The sequence below is a fragment of the Choristoneura fumiferana genome, chromosome 11 (assembly GCF_025370935.1).
Source record: "Choristoneura fumiferana chromosome 11, NRCan_CFum_1, whole genome shotgun sequence".
In the NCBI taxonomy this organism is placed as follows: Eukaryota; Metazoa; Arthropoda; class Insecta; order Lepidoptera; family Tortricidae; genus Choristoneura; species Choristoneura fumiferana.
In genome coordinates this window covers 7796767-7816037 of record NC_133482.1, presented here as the reverse complement: position 1 = coordinate 7816037, position 19271 = coordinate 7796767, and the positions used below count along the sequence as shown (strand labels likewise).

The window sequence follows — 19271 nt, the reverse complement described above, 5'->3', positions numbered from 1 at the left end:
TCTGGACAGTGTAAGAATAAACATAGAATTTAGAGTTTGAGAGTGGGACAGTAAGGAGAAAGTTATGAGAGCAACGAACAGAAGTAGGTAACATAGCTAAATCGCTCTTTGAGGTAGCAAGGGAGTTGCAGGGTTAAAAAAAATGCCGTAGAGAAGAATATAGAAGATATTAATCAATAGAAAGAAGTAGCTTTCAGTTATTTTATTGTCTTACATGTGCTTTCGAGTCTGAACAAATTGAAGTTCCTTAGCAGATAGTCGTGCAGTGTCAAGAACTGAAGGTTGAGTTTCGGCAGCGCCAGGCAGTTCTCCCCGCTGTAAATCTCCGTTGGAACCACGTTTTCATCCCAGATCACTTCCTCGGTGGGATACAGGGGCATAGAGTTCAGCTCTTCAAGTTGGGATATACGTCGCTCGTGACGTGATATCTGGATAAAATAAAATAAAAAAAGTTTTACAGAATTGAACTTAAAGGTGGTTCAAAAACACCTCCCTCCCCGGACTACGATAGACCGCCCGGCGGAAAAAGAAGTAGATACCTGTACATATTTACTCTACAAATAAATTAAATAATAAAAACCTGCTAAATACGTAATAAGGAAAACCTTTTTCGCTATTACCTTTTTGTTTTGTGTGAACGTGTTTGGTTTATGATTATTATTGAGTCACACAAAGTGGACTTTGAGCAGTTATGGGAAAATTTGAAAGCTAAAGTCATGCTAACTTCCTTAAATTGCAATAGTATGTCATCTATATAAATAAAAATGAAATGCTTTTCGTTCGTTAGTAAGCATTTCACTTGAAAGTTGAAAAATTGATATTTTTTGGTACAAAGATTAGAACGTCCTAATTAAAATAGTTGAGACGGGTGACACTCTTTCCCGGCCATAATACCGGGATGGAAATACCGACCCTGTTTTTCGTGTACACGCCCATAGTAGCTCCTGTCAGTTTCTATGGGCGAGTACACAAAAAACAGGGCCGGTATTTCCATGTCGGTGTTATCCCGGCCGGGAAAGAGTGTGACCCGTTGTGACAACATGCTAATGTAACTTGGACGGTCCAGGGTTTGCGGTGGACAATGCAAGTGACTGGCCCGCGTAGGCCGGCTTAATGTTATTATTTTTTGCTATGAAAATACTAGGGTATACACACACACGTTAGAGTGTCATTCGCTTCACATAGTTGAAATGAATGAACCGAGAGGTGTGAACCCGGGTTGCGAACCCACGAACTACTACGAGCTTTATATACTTTTATATAAAAAATCATATCAGAAGCATATTAGGATAGAGAAAGCAGATAGCGTACACGTACAACATTAACAATAAATAAAAAAGGAAAACAGATGAAAGAGCAATTAGGTATAATCTTACATACAAAATGTTGCCATGTTCAAGCACTTTACGTAAAAAATGTGACAGTTACGAAAATAGTGGCGTCCTTAATTAATTTCTACTCTTTTATCGTGCTCTATCTTATGCAATTAATTGCACTATCGTTTTATAGCGACAGGTGACTATCAGTGATGTCAAGGAAACATGAGCGAACGCACGTATTAAGACTTTAGGTGAGCACAGTGAAGGGCAAAGATGTGTATACCGGTTCGCCTTATTAAAATAGAATAAAGTGAAAATGTGCGTTCACCTTTACCTTGTTTGAATACATATACATATAATTTAGTATAAAAAATATACATCAGCGCATAGGTAAGTAAGTTAAATAAATACCTAAGTTTCTTTGTAACACTCGACGTCTAGCAATATTTAATTTTTTGTCATTTGTGTAACTAATAGTCTAATTTCTATTATATATATATATATATTTATATATAATATATACTGGGTGTTTGGCACATGGACCGTCAAATCTTTTTGGGATTTTTTTGGGGTTATTTGCTATGTTTTCGTTCTTGGATCTTGGGTCCTAAGGGTCACGGTTTTGGAGATATGATTTTTACCAAGTATTAAATACAATAAATAATATTTTTACATACATTAATAAAAAAGTTACGAACGTTTAAAGGCGGGTTTCTGGAAATTTGAGAAAAACATTTAAAAAGTCATATCTCCAAAACCGTGACCCTTAGGACCCAAGGTCCAAGGGTGGAAAGATAGCAATTAACCCCAAAAATATCCCAAAAAAATAGGACAAAGACTACCTAAGGTAGGGTAGGTGCGTACCTAAAATGGAACAAATGGAGACTTTAAACATATGTTCATGTAGTAGATATTTTTAACTGTTAATAATAAAATTTTAAGTGTAGTAGTAATGCAACCGTTTTGTCCATACATTGTACAAAATATCGTTCAAGTCAATCGGCCCACTCAAATAACGTAAACACTGAATTGCAACATTTGTTCTAGTACATTGTGTCTTAAGGGCGGTAAATAAGGAATTACGAACGAGAGTCTATTAGAAGCCCGAAGTCGAAGACTGCAATGAGGGCTTTAATGAGTCGATGTTCGTAATTCTAGTACATTTCTAGTTTTTCATCACATTTGCGAGTAAAATTTTAATTTTGTAAAAGAAAAAACATAATTCTTCCAAATATTGCCGATAATATACCGCCGGCTGCCCTCTTAGCAGCGCCGTCCTCCCCCTCCGCAGCATGTGCCTGAGCCGCGTGTGCATGTGGTCCTTCTGCTGCGCGCGGCAGCAGCTCGCGCAGCAGTATTAATACGCGCAATGACTCATTTACCGACCTTGGGCTTCATGACAAGAAAATTAGTACGCGCTATGACTCATTTACCGACCTTGGGTTTCATGACAAGCACATTAAGGTCGAGGGTTTTATTTGGGGGGTTGCAACCAAGGTAGCCTGCATGTTACGACACTATTTACGAGCAAGTGTGATGAATACATTATTACATACTTTGTAAGCTGTTTATATAAAAATGTTAAAACATGTTTGCAAGTATGCAAAGATATCGTACCAGTAACTCCTTGAGGAACTCTTTATCCACCCTGTAATGCGGAGCTTCATCTTGCTTGCCTTCAGGTGGAACCAGGTTCAGGTGTGTGGCGATAGCTCGTAAGGCCTTGTCACTGAACAAATAACCCATACATATTATTATTAAAGCCACATACATACATATTTAAGCAGTGTCGTCTCGCCACTGTGTTTTAAAATTTCAATAAGGAATTTTGGCACAGGAAGTTACTTTCTAAGTGGCTTTTACAAATTGAACAATGTTATTCGCGCTTAAATGTTTGTTTCTGTGCATTTCTATGATACATGCTTCATTAGCAAAACAAGCACGAATTCAAGGATGGAGTTGGATGGAGTAAACAATATGGTTACGGTTGCGCGTGTTGGCCGACCTTAATAACGAATGAAAGATACGTCTAAACTGGGTAAAAGACTGGACATTTAGCATTCCCTCCATCCCATAGATGTTGGCAAGCACTTGCGAAACGACACTGCTTATCAACAACAACACGTTGTCAATCGGTGACGGAAGAAGATCAGCTCAGCGCTTTGGCAACAATGTTTTCAACACAAAGCTGAGTCGGCGCCTTTTCGCGGCTACCATAACAATGAAATCTTAATTAAGAATTTGTATATTATTTCTTTCTCTCTAATGGTCGTATGTTTTTTGTTGATATATCAATGTCTAACCTCATTCAACATACCTTAGGCTACCGAAATGTTTGTGCAAGGAGTCCCGTGTGTCAACACTGGCGACATTGGCTAGGGCGAACAGGCGTAGGTCCGGAAACTTTGCGAAGGCTGCTTTCTGTGAATAAATATTATTACTAAGGGGCTGTTTCACCATCCATTGATTAGGGTTAACTGACGGTTTAATGTGATGCCGTCTCCGTCTATTCGAACAAAACAAATAGAGACGGCATCACATTTAACCGTCAGTTAACACTAATCAATGGATGGTGAAACAGCCCCTAAAGATCTCGTAGACTACCGGCTGGCTTAGGAGTTCACTCACAGTGATATGACTCTTGCGTCATGGGATGTATCAGGTATCCAAAGTATGCCTATTAAAATAGGTCTACCTGATTACGTGCGCTCTGTCACATCGCTCTATACCAGCGGTTCTTAACCTTTTTGGATGGTGACCAAAAGTGTTAATATTTGTAGTCCGCGAAAATAACTCACTCAATTTCAAAGAGAACCTTGCTAATTATAGTTTCTACCCCGAACTTACGTATGGTGTGACTCAGTAACCTCAGACACCAAAAAAGGATTCTTGAATGTTATTTTTGTCTACACGCGGGTTTCTTAGTATAGTGCTCAACAGGTTATACTCGTAAATGTTAGTGGGCCATAAATATTTAGCAGCAGTAATTTATGGGAAACGTCTTCCAATAATTTAGTGCCCAATAAACTATCCTGATAATAACCGGTGAATCCGATCATATACTTATTATACTAGCTTTTGCCCGCGGCTTCGTCCGCGTGGAATTCAGTTATCGCGCGCTGTTCCCTCGGGAACTGATAATTTTTCCGGGATAAAAACTTGCCTATTTATGTCACTCTCTGGCCCATAAAGTATCTCTATACCAAAATCACGTCGACGACGGATCGACGTGAAAAACGGACAACACACACACACACACTTTCGCATTTATAATATTATAGTATGTGGAAAATACGATACAAATTAGGTACAGTTCAATGCGAGTAATCGAAATTTTGCTAACATTAATGAGTGTAAAGATTCCTTTTCGATGATTGCTATCGATATCTACCTAGGGCTTATACTATCTACGTAGTGATTTCCATGAGGGTCTCTTTGTTTACAATACAATACAATAACCCTTTATTGCGCACCAACACATAGTAAGCAGTACAGAAAACACAGATATATTATTAGGTAGAGATTTTCTAATGTAAGCAATAGGCGGCCTTATCGCTTCACCTACCTATCTGTGTTTACGTATCTGAAGGGGATAATATCTTTCCGCAACTACAGAACCGATTCTAATACTCGTAGTTCCTGCAACAATAGGAATTAGGAAGCTTCACAATCCACCATCCCTTATTAACATAACTATTATCCCGAGAAAGTGCGTAATTTCCACGGAGCGCTACCGAAGTAGCGGGCAAGAGCTAATTTACCATACCTAAAGCCGAGTTTAGACTTGCAAGAAAAATCGTACAAGTTGCATTACGTTGCGGCGCTCCATTGCCCACTACAAACTCGCTGGCTTTACGGCCTCGCAATGTAATGCAACTTGCACTATTTTTCTTGCAAGTCTAAACTCTGCTTAATATTAAAATATAACACACTAGTTACCTACACCCCTTTTTGTCACAAGCGGACGTCAGGTTCAACAGCGTTTGGTTTGTCACATAATTTATGAAAATTGTTCAATGTGAGATTCAGCAGATATACCTCCGATTTTCCATACAATCTCTCGATATAGATTGAGATTGACGACACGAAGAATCGGGTCACTGACCTAAATGGAATTAAAATGAGATAACGGGCGGTGCCGTGAAAAAGGAAACTATACCTTTATACAGTCGAGTTCATAAACTTGTGAGCAAAAATTTGATCAAAAATATCTGAGCACGCTTCTATGCCGTCAACAATAGAGCTGTGTTCAGATATTATTGATCAAGATTTTGCTCACAAGTTTATGAACTCGACTGTACAATCTCGAGACAAGGCAAGAAGTTACTAATGATCAAGCGTAAAAAACACAAGACGCTTTGAAAACCGCTTCTTTGGTTTGGAGTCGGTTAAAAGAGGGTCTGTGTTAGTTTTTCCTGAACTTATCTAACTAATACCAAGGTAACCGAGCAATCTCACGGTGAAATCCGAAAACACGTGTTTTCCTAAAGATAAGACCAAGGCCCAAGAAAACTCCCACATGCCAAATTCCATCGAAATCCTTAGAGCCATTTTCGAGTTCCCCAAAATGAATAAATGTATGAGAACTGCTCATTTTCATGTTGTATTAATGTATTATTGTAGCAGATACTTACATAGATACATAGTAATAGAGCTCCAAGTCTTGACTTTAATACTAAAATTGCTCTCACTTTATGTACTATCTCTAATTTAGCCTGCAAGGTTACTATAATTACTAGGTTAATAAAAAGAGGTCAAGTTCAAAGCAAATAATTACACGTTGATCTTGCAAAAAAGAAAGAGCTAAGTACATGAGTCTTTAAAACTGCGAGCATACCGAATGCGGAATGCGCCGCCGCGACCGCTACACATTAAAAAAAAACGAGCACAATGATTTAGAAACAACTTTGCATAGTATAGTCTAAACTAAAGAAAGATTTATGTTGGCCACTGTTGGCTAACGGAGATAAAACTCTACGAGTGCATAATTTACGTGTTTTGCGATAGTTCAGATCAATTAATTTATGATGATATACTTGCCTGTAGTGAAGTTATCCTCGAATAATGTAATAGTGTCATATCTCGGTCTGTCAATGGATCTCCAGATTCGTCACTTATTTCAAAGCGTGTGTAGAATTTCAACATTTGTAGCAGCTGAAACAAAACAATATATCATAATTAATTAAGAAAGTAGTTAGGACATATGTACCTAAATAGTGACGCGCCCTGGTATCGCACAGGTGCCATTGTGAAAACAAAAACGAGGCGAAAAAATAAAGAGTTACAAACAGAGGTTGTAACTTCACACTTCATCTCCCTTCTCCCAAAACTACACTCGCGCGAAGCCCAGGCGCATCGCTAAGCTATATATATTGCTTATATAAACCATCCTCTTTAATCCCTCTATCTATTGATGTAAACTGCATTTAAATCCGTAGAGATGTATGTAGAAGAAGTAAAGTACAGTTGCTTTAGTTCTTAGACGTATAGCTCAGCAAATTGCGCACTCCGAGTGCCAGTGGGTGGGGCGCTTTTCTCGTGGAGTGGCTGTTTGGAGCCGTAAGTTTTGGAGTGACAATCGTCTCTGTGTACCGGGCGGGAGGCAAAATATTAGGTAGCTTCATTAAGGTGGACGTAAAATCTTGTAAAGATCTCGGGAAGCCATTGGGCGCGGGTACCAGAAAACATTCATAACAGATAATTTTCGTCGAGGTTCTTGGGAATGGCATTTGTCACATTGGTCTTAAATAAAGTGCGATGTATACGTATGATATACATATATTGTTACGTGACGTCCATTGAGATTTATCGTTTTTTTCCTTAAGTTGCGCTGCGGGACCAAATTTCGCCAAATTTCATGATTGTAGGTCAATGAGAACTACCTATATACTACCGTATTGCGCGTAGGTAGGTAGGTGTAAATAATTTACCAAACATTATTGGGTTTTGCTTGACTACAGAAGGAATAGCAAGAGATATAAGTATAAATGACACGCGAACCAAACAACGAGGCCGAGCAGATGGTAAAAAAGCCATACTTAATTAATTTTCCCAGCTCCGGTCTATAACTTAATTAACTGCTCAAAAAGGTGAAGGTGATGCGGAAATGGTGGTTCTTGAAATGAAACGAAATATATATATAACTACACTATGATCTGCCTCATAGGCATGCAAAATTTTAACATATTTATTATGAGCTACAAACTCTATAATACGAATAAGGATTATATAATAATAATATTTCATATGAAGACAAGAAAAAATATGTATGTGCTCCTTGACAGCAGGGCAGCAGAGGCGTAAAACTGGCGACATCGATTGTGGCATTTGTGGCAGAAAATACACACGATAACATTTATTTTTCTCTTATTCTTATTTATATAGATTTGGCAGACACATAGGCACTCAGACACACAAGGAAGTTCTGGGCTTGCATCTGCGCTGGGTTTTGCGTATGAACCATTGATTTATGCGAACCGTTATACTGTTCTCTGTTAATTGGTGACATATTATTTCTAAACAATTTAATAAGTTAATTAGTAAGTAGGGAATTGTGAATCATTGCATTGATTCATATATGTCATATTATTTTGGACCTTTAGAGCTTGATCAATGACACTTAATGGTTTGATTCATGCATGCGTTGCTTACTCTATATCAGTGAACTACAAGTACTACAATCTTTTACCTTTCTGCTCCACGCTCTCACGTGCAAAACAGCTAACTCTGTGCGTGAAAGCAAATATAGTGTAACCTGGTTAAGCGAGCCCCGGACAAATTTTAAACTCATGCTAAGGCTCCGACACTTTAGCACAGAATTACCTTTATTAGTGGGACATGATCATGATAAGACCCTTTATTTGGGATTAGTAGGTACATTCAATATTATCGTCCTAATTACCTGTGTAGCGGGACAGCAAAAGTAAATTATCTCTATTACTGAGATTTAATATTTTAAGAATACTCATTTCTCGTTAATTTCTTTACTTTTTTCAGTTTCTGCATTTTTCTCAATACAACCTTTGTAGCTGATACAACGGCGATTAGCGCCGTACAGGTAAATTCTCTTTTATTTGTTTACAATATGTTTTTTTCATCTCGGTACCTCAAACAGGCAGGAGACAGCTCAGGTAAAATTTTATAATTGAAAAAAAAAATCTTCAAAATAATATCTGCCGTGCGAGATGTTACTTCTTGCCAAATTTCATAATTCTAGGTCAATGATAATAAGCTTTTGAACTTAGTTCTGCTTGCACGATTTTTCTGCACAGAAGGCTTTGTTTGCAAAACAGACAAGACTGACGACCCACTTAGGTGGAGACAACAACCACACCATGCAATGCGCATCGCTCGCTACGACCTCAATTTAAAATAGTAGATTGTTGCACCAAGCAGAAAGTTATTTATTATTGCACCGAGTGCCGATTTGGAGCCCGAGCGTCAGCGAGGGCTTTCAAAAGCACGAGGGCAATATAAATTACTTAATGCGATGTGCATAAGCTGCTTTTCTTTTAACTATTACAAGAATGTAGACGAAAAAAAACTCATGCTTAACAATTAATAGGAAAGAAATGTCACTAGCACTCGATGGTTCCATTTTTGTAAGTTTACACTCTCAAAAATGTCCACGGAAAATTCGCAAGGTTCCTGCCAATTTTTTTTTTTTTTTTTATTTCTTACTTTTTTTGGCAGAGTTAGTAGCAGATATTTTTACCCGCGCTCTGTTAAATTTCGGATGGGCGCTAGGTTGGCCAACCAAACACAAAGTTTTTTTTTTAATAAACGGCTACTTACTGTTTTTGGTAGGATTGGTAGCAACAATTTTTTGTACGCAATCTTTCAAATTTCATAAGATCGTCAGGTTGAGCAACCTAACACTAGATTTTTTTACACTATGCAGGGTAATTTTGTAGCAAAAATACTTGTAAAAATACCTCTTTGGTGGTTCAATTTAAAAGAAATCTAAAACAATGCAATAAAGGATTTTCATACATTTTTCCGTTCTAGAGCAGAAAAGTCCCGCTTTGTGCTGGATATTTAGTGCGGTTATGATGAAATTAAAGCATAGTTGGAAGCAAATTAACTCGAATCTCATTTATGGCTCGCAAAACACGACAGCAATAATGTAACACATTACGAAAACAGGTCGTATCAATATATGTATTTCATAATACGATACGACTTTTTAGAATATAATTTCTGACTTTCATTCCTGGCGTGCTGAAACGACAATGGAACCAATCAAAAGTAATTTATAAGTAAAATTTGCATGCTTGTTTAAGTAAAATGTGCGCACTCAAAAACGCTTCTCCAACTGTATTTACTACTACATTTTCGCAAATAAATATTCTTATTCTTATCGTCTGCTGCAAGTGAAATTAAATTGACCAATTGACTTTTATGACTTTTGTTTTTCTTAAACGCATAATAATGCACAAAATGCTTTAATTTTTTTAAGTATGAAAAAACGTCACAGCCTCGCAGCAGGTCGGACATGACGAGGATGACGTTTTGATTTTTAAGTATATGGTTCCGTACTGGCCACTAAGAACGGATTCGGTTAAAAAAAATGTTATAAAAGAAAAACTAAAATAGGTGAGAGGGTTGACACTATTTACCGGCCCAGATAATACCGACCCGATTATTCGTGTAACGCCCATACAAACTCGTGTCAAACTGACATGAGTTTCTATGGGCGTGTAATGGAAAAATCGGGTCGGTATTTCCATGTCGGTAGTATCCGGGCCGGTAAAGAGTATCACACGGCAGGAGCAATGCAGTCATTGGATTCTTATTGTTTGTTTTGTGATAAATATTTTTTATTTCCTAGTAGTGATCGTGAAAAGCACAATGTTTAGTCTCGGCCAAAAGTGCAATAGATGAACTTTACTAGTATTATCGAAGGCCTCCCCTTCGGGTCGGCCTTCAAACTAACTCGTTCATCTATTGCTTACTTTCAAGCCTTATTTTGGTTAAGTAAATACATATTCACTGATTTTTTAAAGCTTTTAAATTAAGTGAATTTTAGAACATGAATTCAAGTCAAGTCAAAATATCTTTATTCAATTTAGGCTACAAACCCTTATGAATGTAAAGGAAAAAAACAAAATTAAAAATAGGAGGAGGATAGGTATTAAGTAATTCGTCTATCTATTTTTTAAAATAATACTTGACAGTCGAATCTCTCTAACTTTAATGAGAAAAAAAGATAGGTACATAAATCCGACTGGCATCGTAATAAAATGTGCCGTAGAAAGCGGATATTTCGGACAACAAAATCCAGTGAAAGAAAATGGGTTAAATTCCATGAAAAATGCTTATCTATCACGCGCATACAATTTATAGTACTCATTCATTCATGGTTTATTTATTCAATTATTTTGGCAGCGTATAAGTATTCTCCCGCGCAGTTCAGTGCCAGTGTGGCAATGCCCGAACGCGGACGCACGTTGCTTTGATCGAAATTTTAAGACGCGTCGGCAAGTACAAGTAAATAAACACGTGAAATTGAGTGTTTAAAAGGTGCAAGTTCACAAGTGTTTTCGAGGAATTCATCGCATTATTTTGTAATACTTAGGTAGGTATGTTTCGTTGATAGGTTTGGAGTGATTCAAATAAATGTTTTTTACTGAATACTAATAATACTGAAAATTATCAATTAAATTATTTTTCACCTCAGCACCTCAAACAGGCAGGTTTTGCTATGAGAAATCAGTGAGCAAAATCGCATTTTGCTCACTCCGTGAAACAAAGTAACTTTTTAATTATTTTTTTTAAATGCTGAGTACAGTGTTGGGTCTACTCACTGAATTCCAAATATTTGAAATTTACTTTGATCTGTCATTTCACTTCAACTCGAAAAAAGTAAGAGATAGGATCAAATTTGTCGATTACAAACTTAAATTAAATTTTTGGTATTAAAAATATATCGAAATATTTCCAAAATGTAAATTTTCCCGATCTTTTAATAAAGTATGCAACCTCGTTGCACGAAAGCCGCTTCTCTTGTTTTTTTTTTTTATAAAAGAAATCCGTATACTGCCTCTACAGTATAATTATTATTTGTTAATTGAATGATTTTTTAACAAATCTATTTAAGTTTATGTAATAGAAATCTTAATAAAAATCATATTTAAAGGTTTAATTGTTCAACCTTTTCAATTACCCCGAGATGAGGCTTTTTGCAGTATTAAAAAATAAGTGTGACATTAGTACAAGAAGTTAAGATTGCATGGTATGAGTATGCGATTTGTATTGTAGGTACTGGACTCTTTTTATGGTTTTAAATGTAATTATTATATTTGATAATAATCGGACTCTATTTTAAAAAAATGTGTTTGTTTTGAAAACAGGTAGGTAGGTATATGTGGTTTTATTCTTATGTTAAATTTAAATTATGTTCTCGCTGCTGAGGTGAAAAATTGTATGTGTCACACGAGACCAAAGTTTTTTTGCATCTCGTGTATTTCAATCCCTTGCTGATCTCAGGATTCTAACCTAGAATCACTCGCTAACGCTCGTAATTCAATTATAGAATCCTTCGCTTACTCGGGATTCAAAATCAACACTCGCAACAAAAAACAACTTTGCTCTCTTGTTGCACAAATAACTATTTACTGATAAGCGAGTCCAACTGCAAATACAAATCATTATCAATTTAAAAGCACTAATATTTACATTGACGCGATACCTACCTACGTTAATTATTTGAATTCCAAAGTTGTACTATTATCTGATCTGAAATACAGTCTTAGATAACTTTTTGAATCAGGCGTTACTTGCTTTGCGGAGGTCCATATCAATGAAATCAAACCATCTTTGAGTTTGATCTGAAAAAAAAAAAGTTACGGTAATATTTATAAAACCTTACTATTTACCTATTGAAACGAGAACCTATGAAACGAAATATATTTTATTTGCATATATGTGCCATGCAACTAGCTGCGTTCGAGTTCCCGGCTCACTTGAATTTCACGGGTACTAAGAAAGGTCACTAACCCCGCATGTTAACTAACAGCGATTCACTATCGTGTGCGCGAATTTCATTTTGTATATTTTTCATTTGTCATAAACTAATTTATTCCTGATTTATTGCTGCATTGCTGTTAAAGTAACCTAAGCTAACCTACTGCATTCTATAAGATGACATTTCAAAAAAATCCAGAAACACCACGGTTATGTAGATGTTTATGGCACGTGAATTTATGGGAGACGAAGTGATTCAGTCATTAGCACATCAGCATCAAGTTCGTGGTGAAATTTCAAGAGAACATTTATTAACCTTCATTTTTTGTCCTTAGATGCCATCATCGCTGTAACTGATTAAAGGACAAACGCTGTAAAAATGAAGGGTGAAGGTGTCATTATTTTAAGTGTTCTTTTTATGCTGACTGGAATAACAGCAGCTATAAATGGCAGTTATTGCTGCTCAGAGACAACAGACGATGTACTGGAGGACGAGGAGGGTAGACACATTTGCTTCAACGAGGAACAAAACTCAACGATGACGTTCTCACTACGGTGTTCTGATAACATGACAGTTATCTTGGCAAACGATACCGATTTTATGGTCAGATTGAATCCAGACGCCACTTTGGGCATCATGCTGGATGAAGTTATTGAATGGAGTAGAATTCCACCAGGCAAGTAAGTACCTGCATCATGCTCTTCTTCACAAAATACTAGCTCCAAATGAAGGCAAATTGATACATTTTATAACCAGCACTGAATTATACTGCTAATAAAGGACCAGCTTGGGTACTCTTCAGAAGATATTACACGTTTGATTAAAATCATTCCTGCAGTAAATTCCAACTTAACTTATTTATTAGTAAAAAAAAATTAAGAACGAAAAAAAGAAAGTAATAATTTATTGCCACAAAAAAAAAAAAAACAGTTGAAAAAGAAAAACATACACTAAACCTAATCAGTACTTAAAACAGTTTTTTGTAGCATAAGAAACGGACTCAGCATTTGCTGCGAGTGCAAGCGTAAGCGTAAGCGCGGCGCTGATATTCAGTCCACCCCCCTTAAGTCGAAAAATCGCCAAAATTGTCTCACATAATTATGGATGCCCCCTTTTCTGAATGAGCATTGTGATGTTCTGTTAGTCCACAGTGTCTACATTTAGTATCAAGTAAGATACTTGAATTGAGTTTATTTTTCTTAAGAATAGAAACTTTCAAATGAAATTTTGATATGAAATTTTTGTAATGCTTTGTAGAAGAACTAAAAGAATTTCTTTGCTCACCCGCGACCTTATGATAGCTAATTTTATGCAAGAAATGTATGCAGTTCCTACACCTCCACACTGTAAGTAAGAACACACACAAATCACACAAACCTATCTATCACCACCACCACACTACACTGACGCGTTTCGAACTCAGCTTTGTAGAAAGTTCGGAAAAAAATAATAAACAAAGTTGCATGAAGGTTACAAAATGTAAGAAAACGACTAAACTTTTCTGATACAACCTTAACGCGTTAAATTAAAACTTCTACTAGGATTAGAGACATATGACAATTGACGCTGGGCTTTTTATACCACGCTACTGAAATTCTCGATGTAATTTTGGGGAATTTTCACGGAAATTTTTGCGGCATGCAAAAAAAAAGTTGGGAACTTTCCGAAAAAAAGTAATGTATTGGAATTTTTGAGGAATCCCAAAATTTCAATCAAATTGCCATGCCTAATAGTTTTCGCCTGCGAAGCCGCGGGTAAGGGCCAGTTAATAAAGTTAGTTGAGGGATAACTTTGTAGTAATTTACCTACTTTCTCAACATAACAATATACTTACATTGAACTAAAAATATACCTGAATATCTCTCTGTCTTTAAACAAAGATGTTTGTGTTCACTCAGTAGCGTCAGCCCTTAATAAAATGCACATATGGTTTTCAGTTTTTGCATCGGACTTCAGACGCAGAACGATAGTTCGAGAATAACGGTGATAGCTGTATGCCAGGACGAAGAGGAGCAAAAATTTGTGAGCGAAGAAGTGTTAGGATACTGTATGGCGACGTCGAGCGTGTTTTTAGCGCTTACTGCTTTTGTCTACATATCCCTTCCAGAACTCAGGTAAAAGTTTATGTTAAAAAATACATTTTTAATACAAGCTTTCGTGCTGACTTTACTTTTTGTTGACTGCACTTTGCATTGTCATCTAAACTACACTGCCATACCTCGTTCAAGTTCATGCCATTAACTATTGAGGAGGTCCGTTCTGCGGAGACGATCCTGGTCAGACTACCGGGAGGATGTCACTGTCAGATTAATGTATTATCACCGGATTTCCATAAGTATGCCAAATTTTAAGTTAATCTGAGCACCGGAAGTAGGTCAAAATTCAGTTGCAAGATATGATCCGCACATACATACGAGTAGGTACATACGTTGTAGGTCAAATAAAAGCTTGTAAAGATATATTATTTATTACCGATCCCCTCATGAGGATTATAAATGTTTGGCTGGAACTAACCTCGCTTGATATGGTTATTTACGCCATGACGGGTTATAGCCGCGCTGCAGTCGTTAAAAAAGCCCCGGTATTATCGCTAGCCTTGTGTAATTAATACTTTACTTACGAGTACGTACCGATGTAGTCATGATAATTCTGTTAGGCACTATTAAGATTCAGTGCACCTATAATTTCATTTCAAAACTTTCGACTACCTTGCCGTGGATTTACATCGATGCAATAACAATGACGTATGTAAGAAGTCATAATCATAATATTCAGTGAGCTTAGATACGAATACTATTGAGATGCAATCGGTACACCGATAATTTTATTTCAAAATATATGACATGGCTGTATTTATCGGATAACAAAACTAGAACTGGTATTATATTATATTGTGACGTCAAACATTTTTGGGAAAATATGTTTGCATGATTTGAAGCAGCAAACACTTTTGTTCTCGCACCTATTAGTAGCTCTTAGTTCACCGGCTAAATGTTAATTTTCTTTCAGAGATGTCCAAGGGAAAAGCATCATAAGTCTATGCAGCAGCCTGGCAATCGCCAATGCCATGTCGTGTGTGCTGAAAGTAATGGAGTATTCAGACATGACGTGGTGCGCTGTCAGAGGTGAATGTTACAGCAACTGCAAAGTGCGAGTCTGACTATCGACTTACTCTCCGAGTATACCTACACACAACATAATAATTAGTCTTATTTATGTCACAAGAAAGTGTTGGCTTTCATTTCAATCAGTCTGTTTCATGATTATAGCACGAGTCCGACTGGCACTTGACTGTTTGAATTATTGTTTTACCTTTAATGAATTCAGTTGTTTTTTTTATGTACGAGTATTTAATTAAAATTTGATGCAAGTTTAATAGTAACAACCGATATTACCACGTACTTATGTAGATTATTTTAGTTATACCTACACCTACAAATCACTCTGTGAAATCAATAAACACTTATATAACCTTTTGTTTCGTTTCAGGTTTCGTTACCTATCTGTTCATAATATCTAGTTTCTTTTGGATGAACGCAATAGCTATACAAATTCTGATCAACATAAAGTGAGTTTACACACTAATTTAGCGAATAGCAGTCGTGGAAACTGAATCGATTGCCAGGGCGGAACCTTTCTCAACCAATGTCATGAAGTTTTTTTCGGCAGATGTATGGAATTTCAACATGACATTTGCAGCCAAATGGTTCCACTCTGGTACGCGATTCGTTTTCGTCGACTGTACCTTTACAAACTACAGTCAAGTGCAAAGAGATCGACACGGCCAAAGTGACAAAATAGGTATGTAAACACGACCTTCATGTTAAGTGCATAAAGTCGTTTATACATATTTTTGTAACTTTGGCCGTGTCGATATCTTTGCACTTGACTGTACCTAATGAATTAATTTGAACTAGCCCAGGCTTTTTCCTATGTATAACATTTTGAGACAAAACTAAACCTCGCGACAGTTGCTCTTATGAGACCCATTATACCTTCCGCTTCCAAGTAAATCAACCATCACTATACTTCGTTTTTTTAGCAATAGAAAAAGGGTAAACAATCTTGACGAGTCTTTTTATTGAAAAACGTTTTCAAAACAACAGTAACTATTACTATTATAGTAATACTATTAGTTATTCTGTGCTAAAAAAATACTTATGATACCAAAAGCATGTAATGATCATATGTCCTTGCTAATTGTTACTATTTGCTGTGACTTATTTTTCAAGTGTTTTTCAATAAAGAGACACGTAAAGATCGCTTACCTTCTTTCTAATGCTAAAAAAAAGAAGTATAATGCTCACAGCCTGTTAGCCGCGCGGTTGGAGCCCCCCCCCCCTCTTCAGATCATCGCTTGAGGTTGAGGTATGCGTACCCTAGCCTAGACGAGAACGAATTTTAAACCCTATACAGATTTCTATGCATTTTCTAAGCTACATCAAGCACGATCGTTTATTATCTCAATGACTAAGAATCATACTTAATAATTTATTTTTCAAGGCGGTCATCAATCAGCTACGGCCGGAGGGAGTTCCTTTGGTATTCTATATACGCGGGGGGTGCCCATACTCTTGACTGTGATCCTGATAATCGTCAACTACCACCCTGGTCATCACGAAAAGCCAGGGATAGGTCACAACCATTGCTGGTTCTTAGGTAAGTGGCATTCAAAATTACTAACGGAAATCAAAAAAGGAGGAGGTTAAACAGCTATATAGGTTCGATACTATAGCTAGTGATTAGAGAATCTGGCTACGAAACTTGAGGTCCCACGATCGATCCCTAGTCGGGTCAGTATGAAATACTAATGTCTGTTTTCGAGTCTTTATTTTCGTGTATGCTTAGATGAGGACTTAGTATAATAGTGCTAATTTTTACATGATGTTTACATATTTACCTATTATTTAACAACATCGTGACGTGAAACCCAACGAATCAAGCCAATCAAGCGATCGTGACCCTTCGATATCTTTGGGCGAGCATATAGTCGCTGTGGCTTTCTTATTGGTTAAAATCGAATTAGTTTTACATCAGCATTTCAATTTACTGATGAGTTGCGTTGTATTTTCAGATCTGAAACGGATGTGGATGTACATGTACAGCGTGATCTCGATATTGATGGCGGCGAACGCGGCTATATTCGTGTACACGTCGGTGTTCCTGTGGAAATATACCTTCTCCTCTAGCCACGTGCGCGCATTGAGATACAAGTAAGAAATATTTATTAAGTAGCCGTACAATTTAAAATATTGTATTGTTTAATATTTCCTGAACAGTTTTAACCAAAATCTAAAAGAAAGCAACGCGTCAGTGTCAAAACACCTTACTGATTACATCCCATTTCATCATAACATCTTGTTGGCATCATAGTAATGTTGGCAGTACCAATACCTAGTATATATATACTGTGCTACAACGAAGACGCGTAATTTTGACAAAATTAGACATTAATGACATGTAATAAGAACCACGGCACGCATCATCGTGAATGACTCTACCTATATTATGATATTAACGTTTCATTTATTTAATAAAACTAAGATATTGTATGCTATTTCAGGTTCTCGATGATGTTAAGGCTATTCATAGTAATGGGTTTGCCGTGGATTTTCGAGATGGTGACCTCACTTGCCCCAACTCACATCATTTGGTATGATTTTTTATTTTCCTAATTTACATAATATATGAATTATTTAAAGAACTCAGGATTTAAACGTTACATCTAATATGATGATATAAAAAAAGCTGTGGTTAATGTATAATAATATACACTACCTACAAAAAGTCGACGATATTAAGAGATTATCTGCCAAAACCGATTGGGCAATTTGATTCTGATTAAATTTCTTATTGAGTCATTCATTCCTTGAAATCGTACTAAAACGAATACGAAAGGTACGAATTTAGGAAAATAAATTATGGTTAAGTATACTTAAAACACAACAAGTTAAGATCCAATCCTCATACAAAGACCTAACAAAACTTGATGTTATTTCAGGGTAATAACAGACTTGACCAATTGTCTGCAAGGTGTCATAATCTTCTTGACCCTGGTGGTGTTCAGACGGCGAGTTGTAAAGGCACTGCATAAACGAAACGCGCTGTGCTGTTTGAACGGCGTGGCTGAGAGGTACCTGGCAGTTGGGACCGATGATGAAGACGACATAGTCACGCACACCATAGCTGTGCCATTGGAAGAAAAGTAAATACTTAAAGACGATGCAGAGGCGCCAATTCTTACAACTGAAGAGATAAAACTTACAGAAGTACCAATATTTATTGCAATATCTTAGCGAAACAATCAGCGATAAACTGATAGAATCCACTTATATATACTAAAATTATAAATAAAAATGCTGTTCGTGGCTATTTTTTTTGAACCAGCTGGCTCAATGATGCTTTTTGGAACAGAAGCTGACACTGATATCACAAACACAGCGCCGTTTTCTCAAGCAATCTGACATACATATTAAGAATGCCCTGATACCACAAACACAGCGGCGTTTTCTCAAGCAGAACGCCCTGAATGAGGCAGAGTGAACAACGAACGAAATATTTCTTTCAAACCAACTAAACGGAATATTTACAAGAAAGATTTGACAAAAACAACTAATGGAATATAAACCCAGTGAAGTGTTTCAAAAATCTCATGTAAGTATATTCTTGACTGAATGCACAGTTTAAACTGGGAGCAGTTTATAATTGAACAGTACTTACTGAGGAAACATTCTGGCACACTATCAAGGTATAGGTACAAAAATGGATCAACGAAAGAGAACGGAGAAAACCAAAATAAGTAGGTACCTACCTACTTTACAACCAGTGAATTAAACGTTATAGACGGATAGTAATTTTAGGGTAAACATAATTGACGATAGTCAGAGCAAAGGAGAAGTCTTATAGCTATTTAACAGTACTATGGTAATTTTAGTTACTTTTAGACTTTTTGAATAGTAATTGGCAACCAAGATATATTGAAAAGG

The 19271-nt window shown here is 36.7% G+C and overlaps 1 protein-coding gene and 1 pseudogene across 1 annotated transcript in view; one reads left to right on the top strand and one right to left on the bottom strand.

Annotated features, from left to right (window-relative positions):
* The window catches only part of LOC141432658 (RNA helicase aquarius-like), a 25589-nt gene extending 21795 nt beyond the window's left edge, over positions 1–3794 (bottom strand). The window contains exons 1-3 of the mRNA XM_074094358.1: positions 3637–3794; positions 2937–3048; positions 215–428 (exon numbers count right to left, since the gene is read on the bottom strand). Coding sequence (XP_073950459.1) covers positions 215–428; positions 2937–3048; positions 3637–3779 — 469 coding nt within the window. The 5' untranslated portion in view covers positions 3780–3794. The remainder of the gene's footprint in view (positions 1–214; positions 429–2936; positions 3049–3636) is intronic.
* Positions 1542–19271, top strand: LOC141432660 (G-protein coupled receptor Mth2-like; annotated as a pseudogene).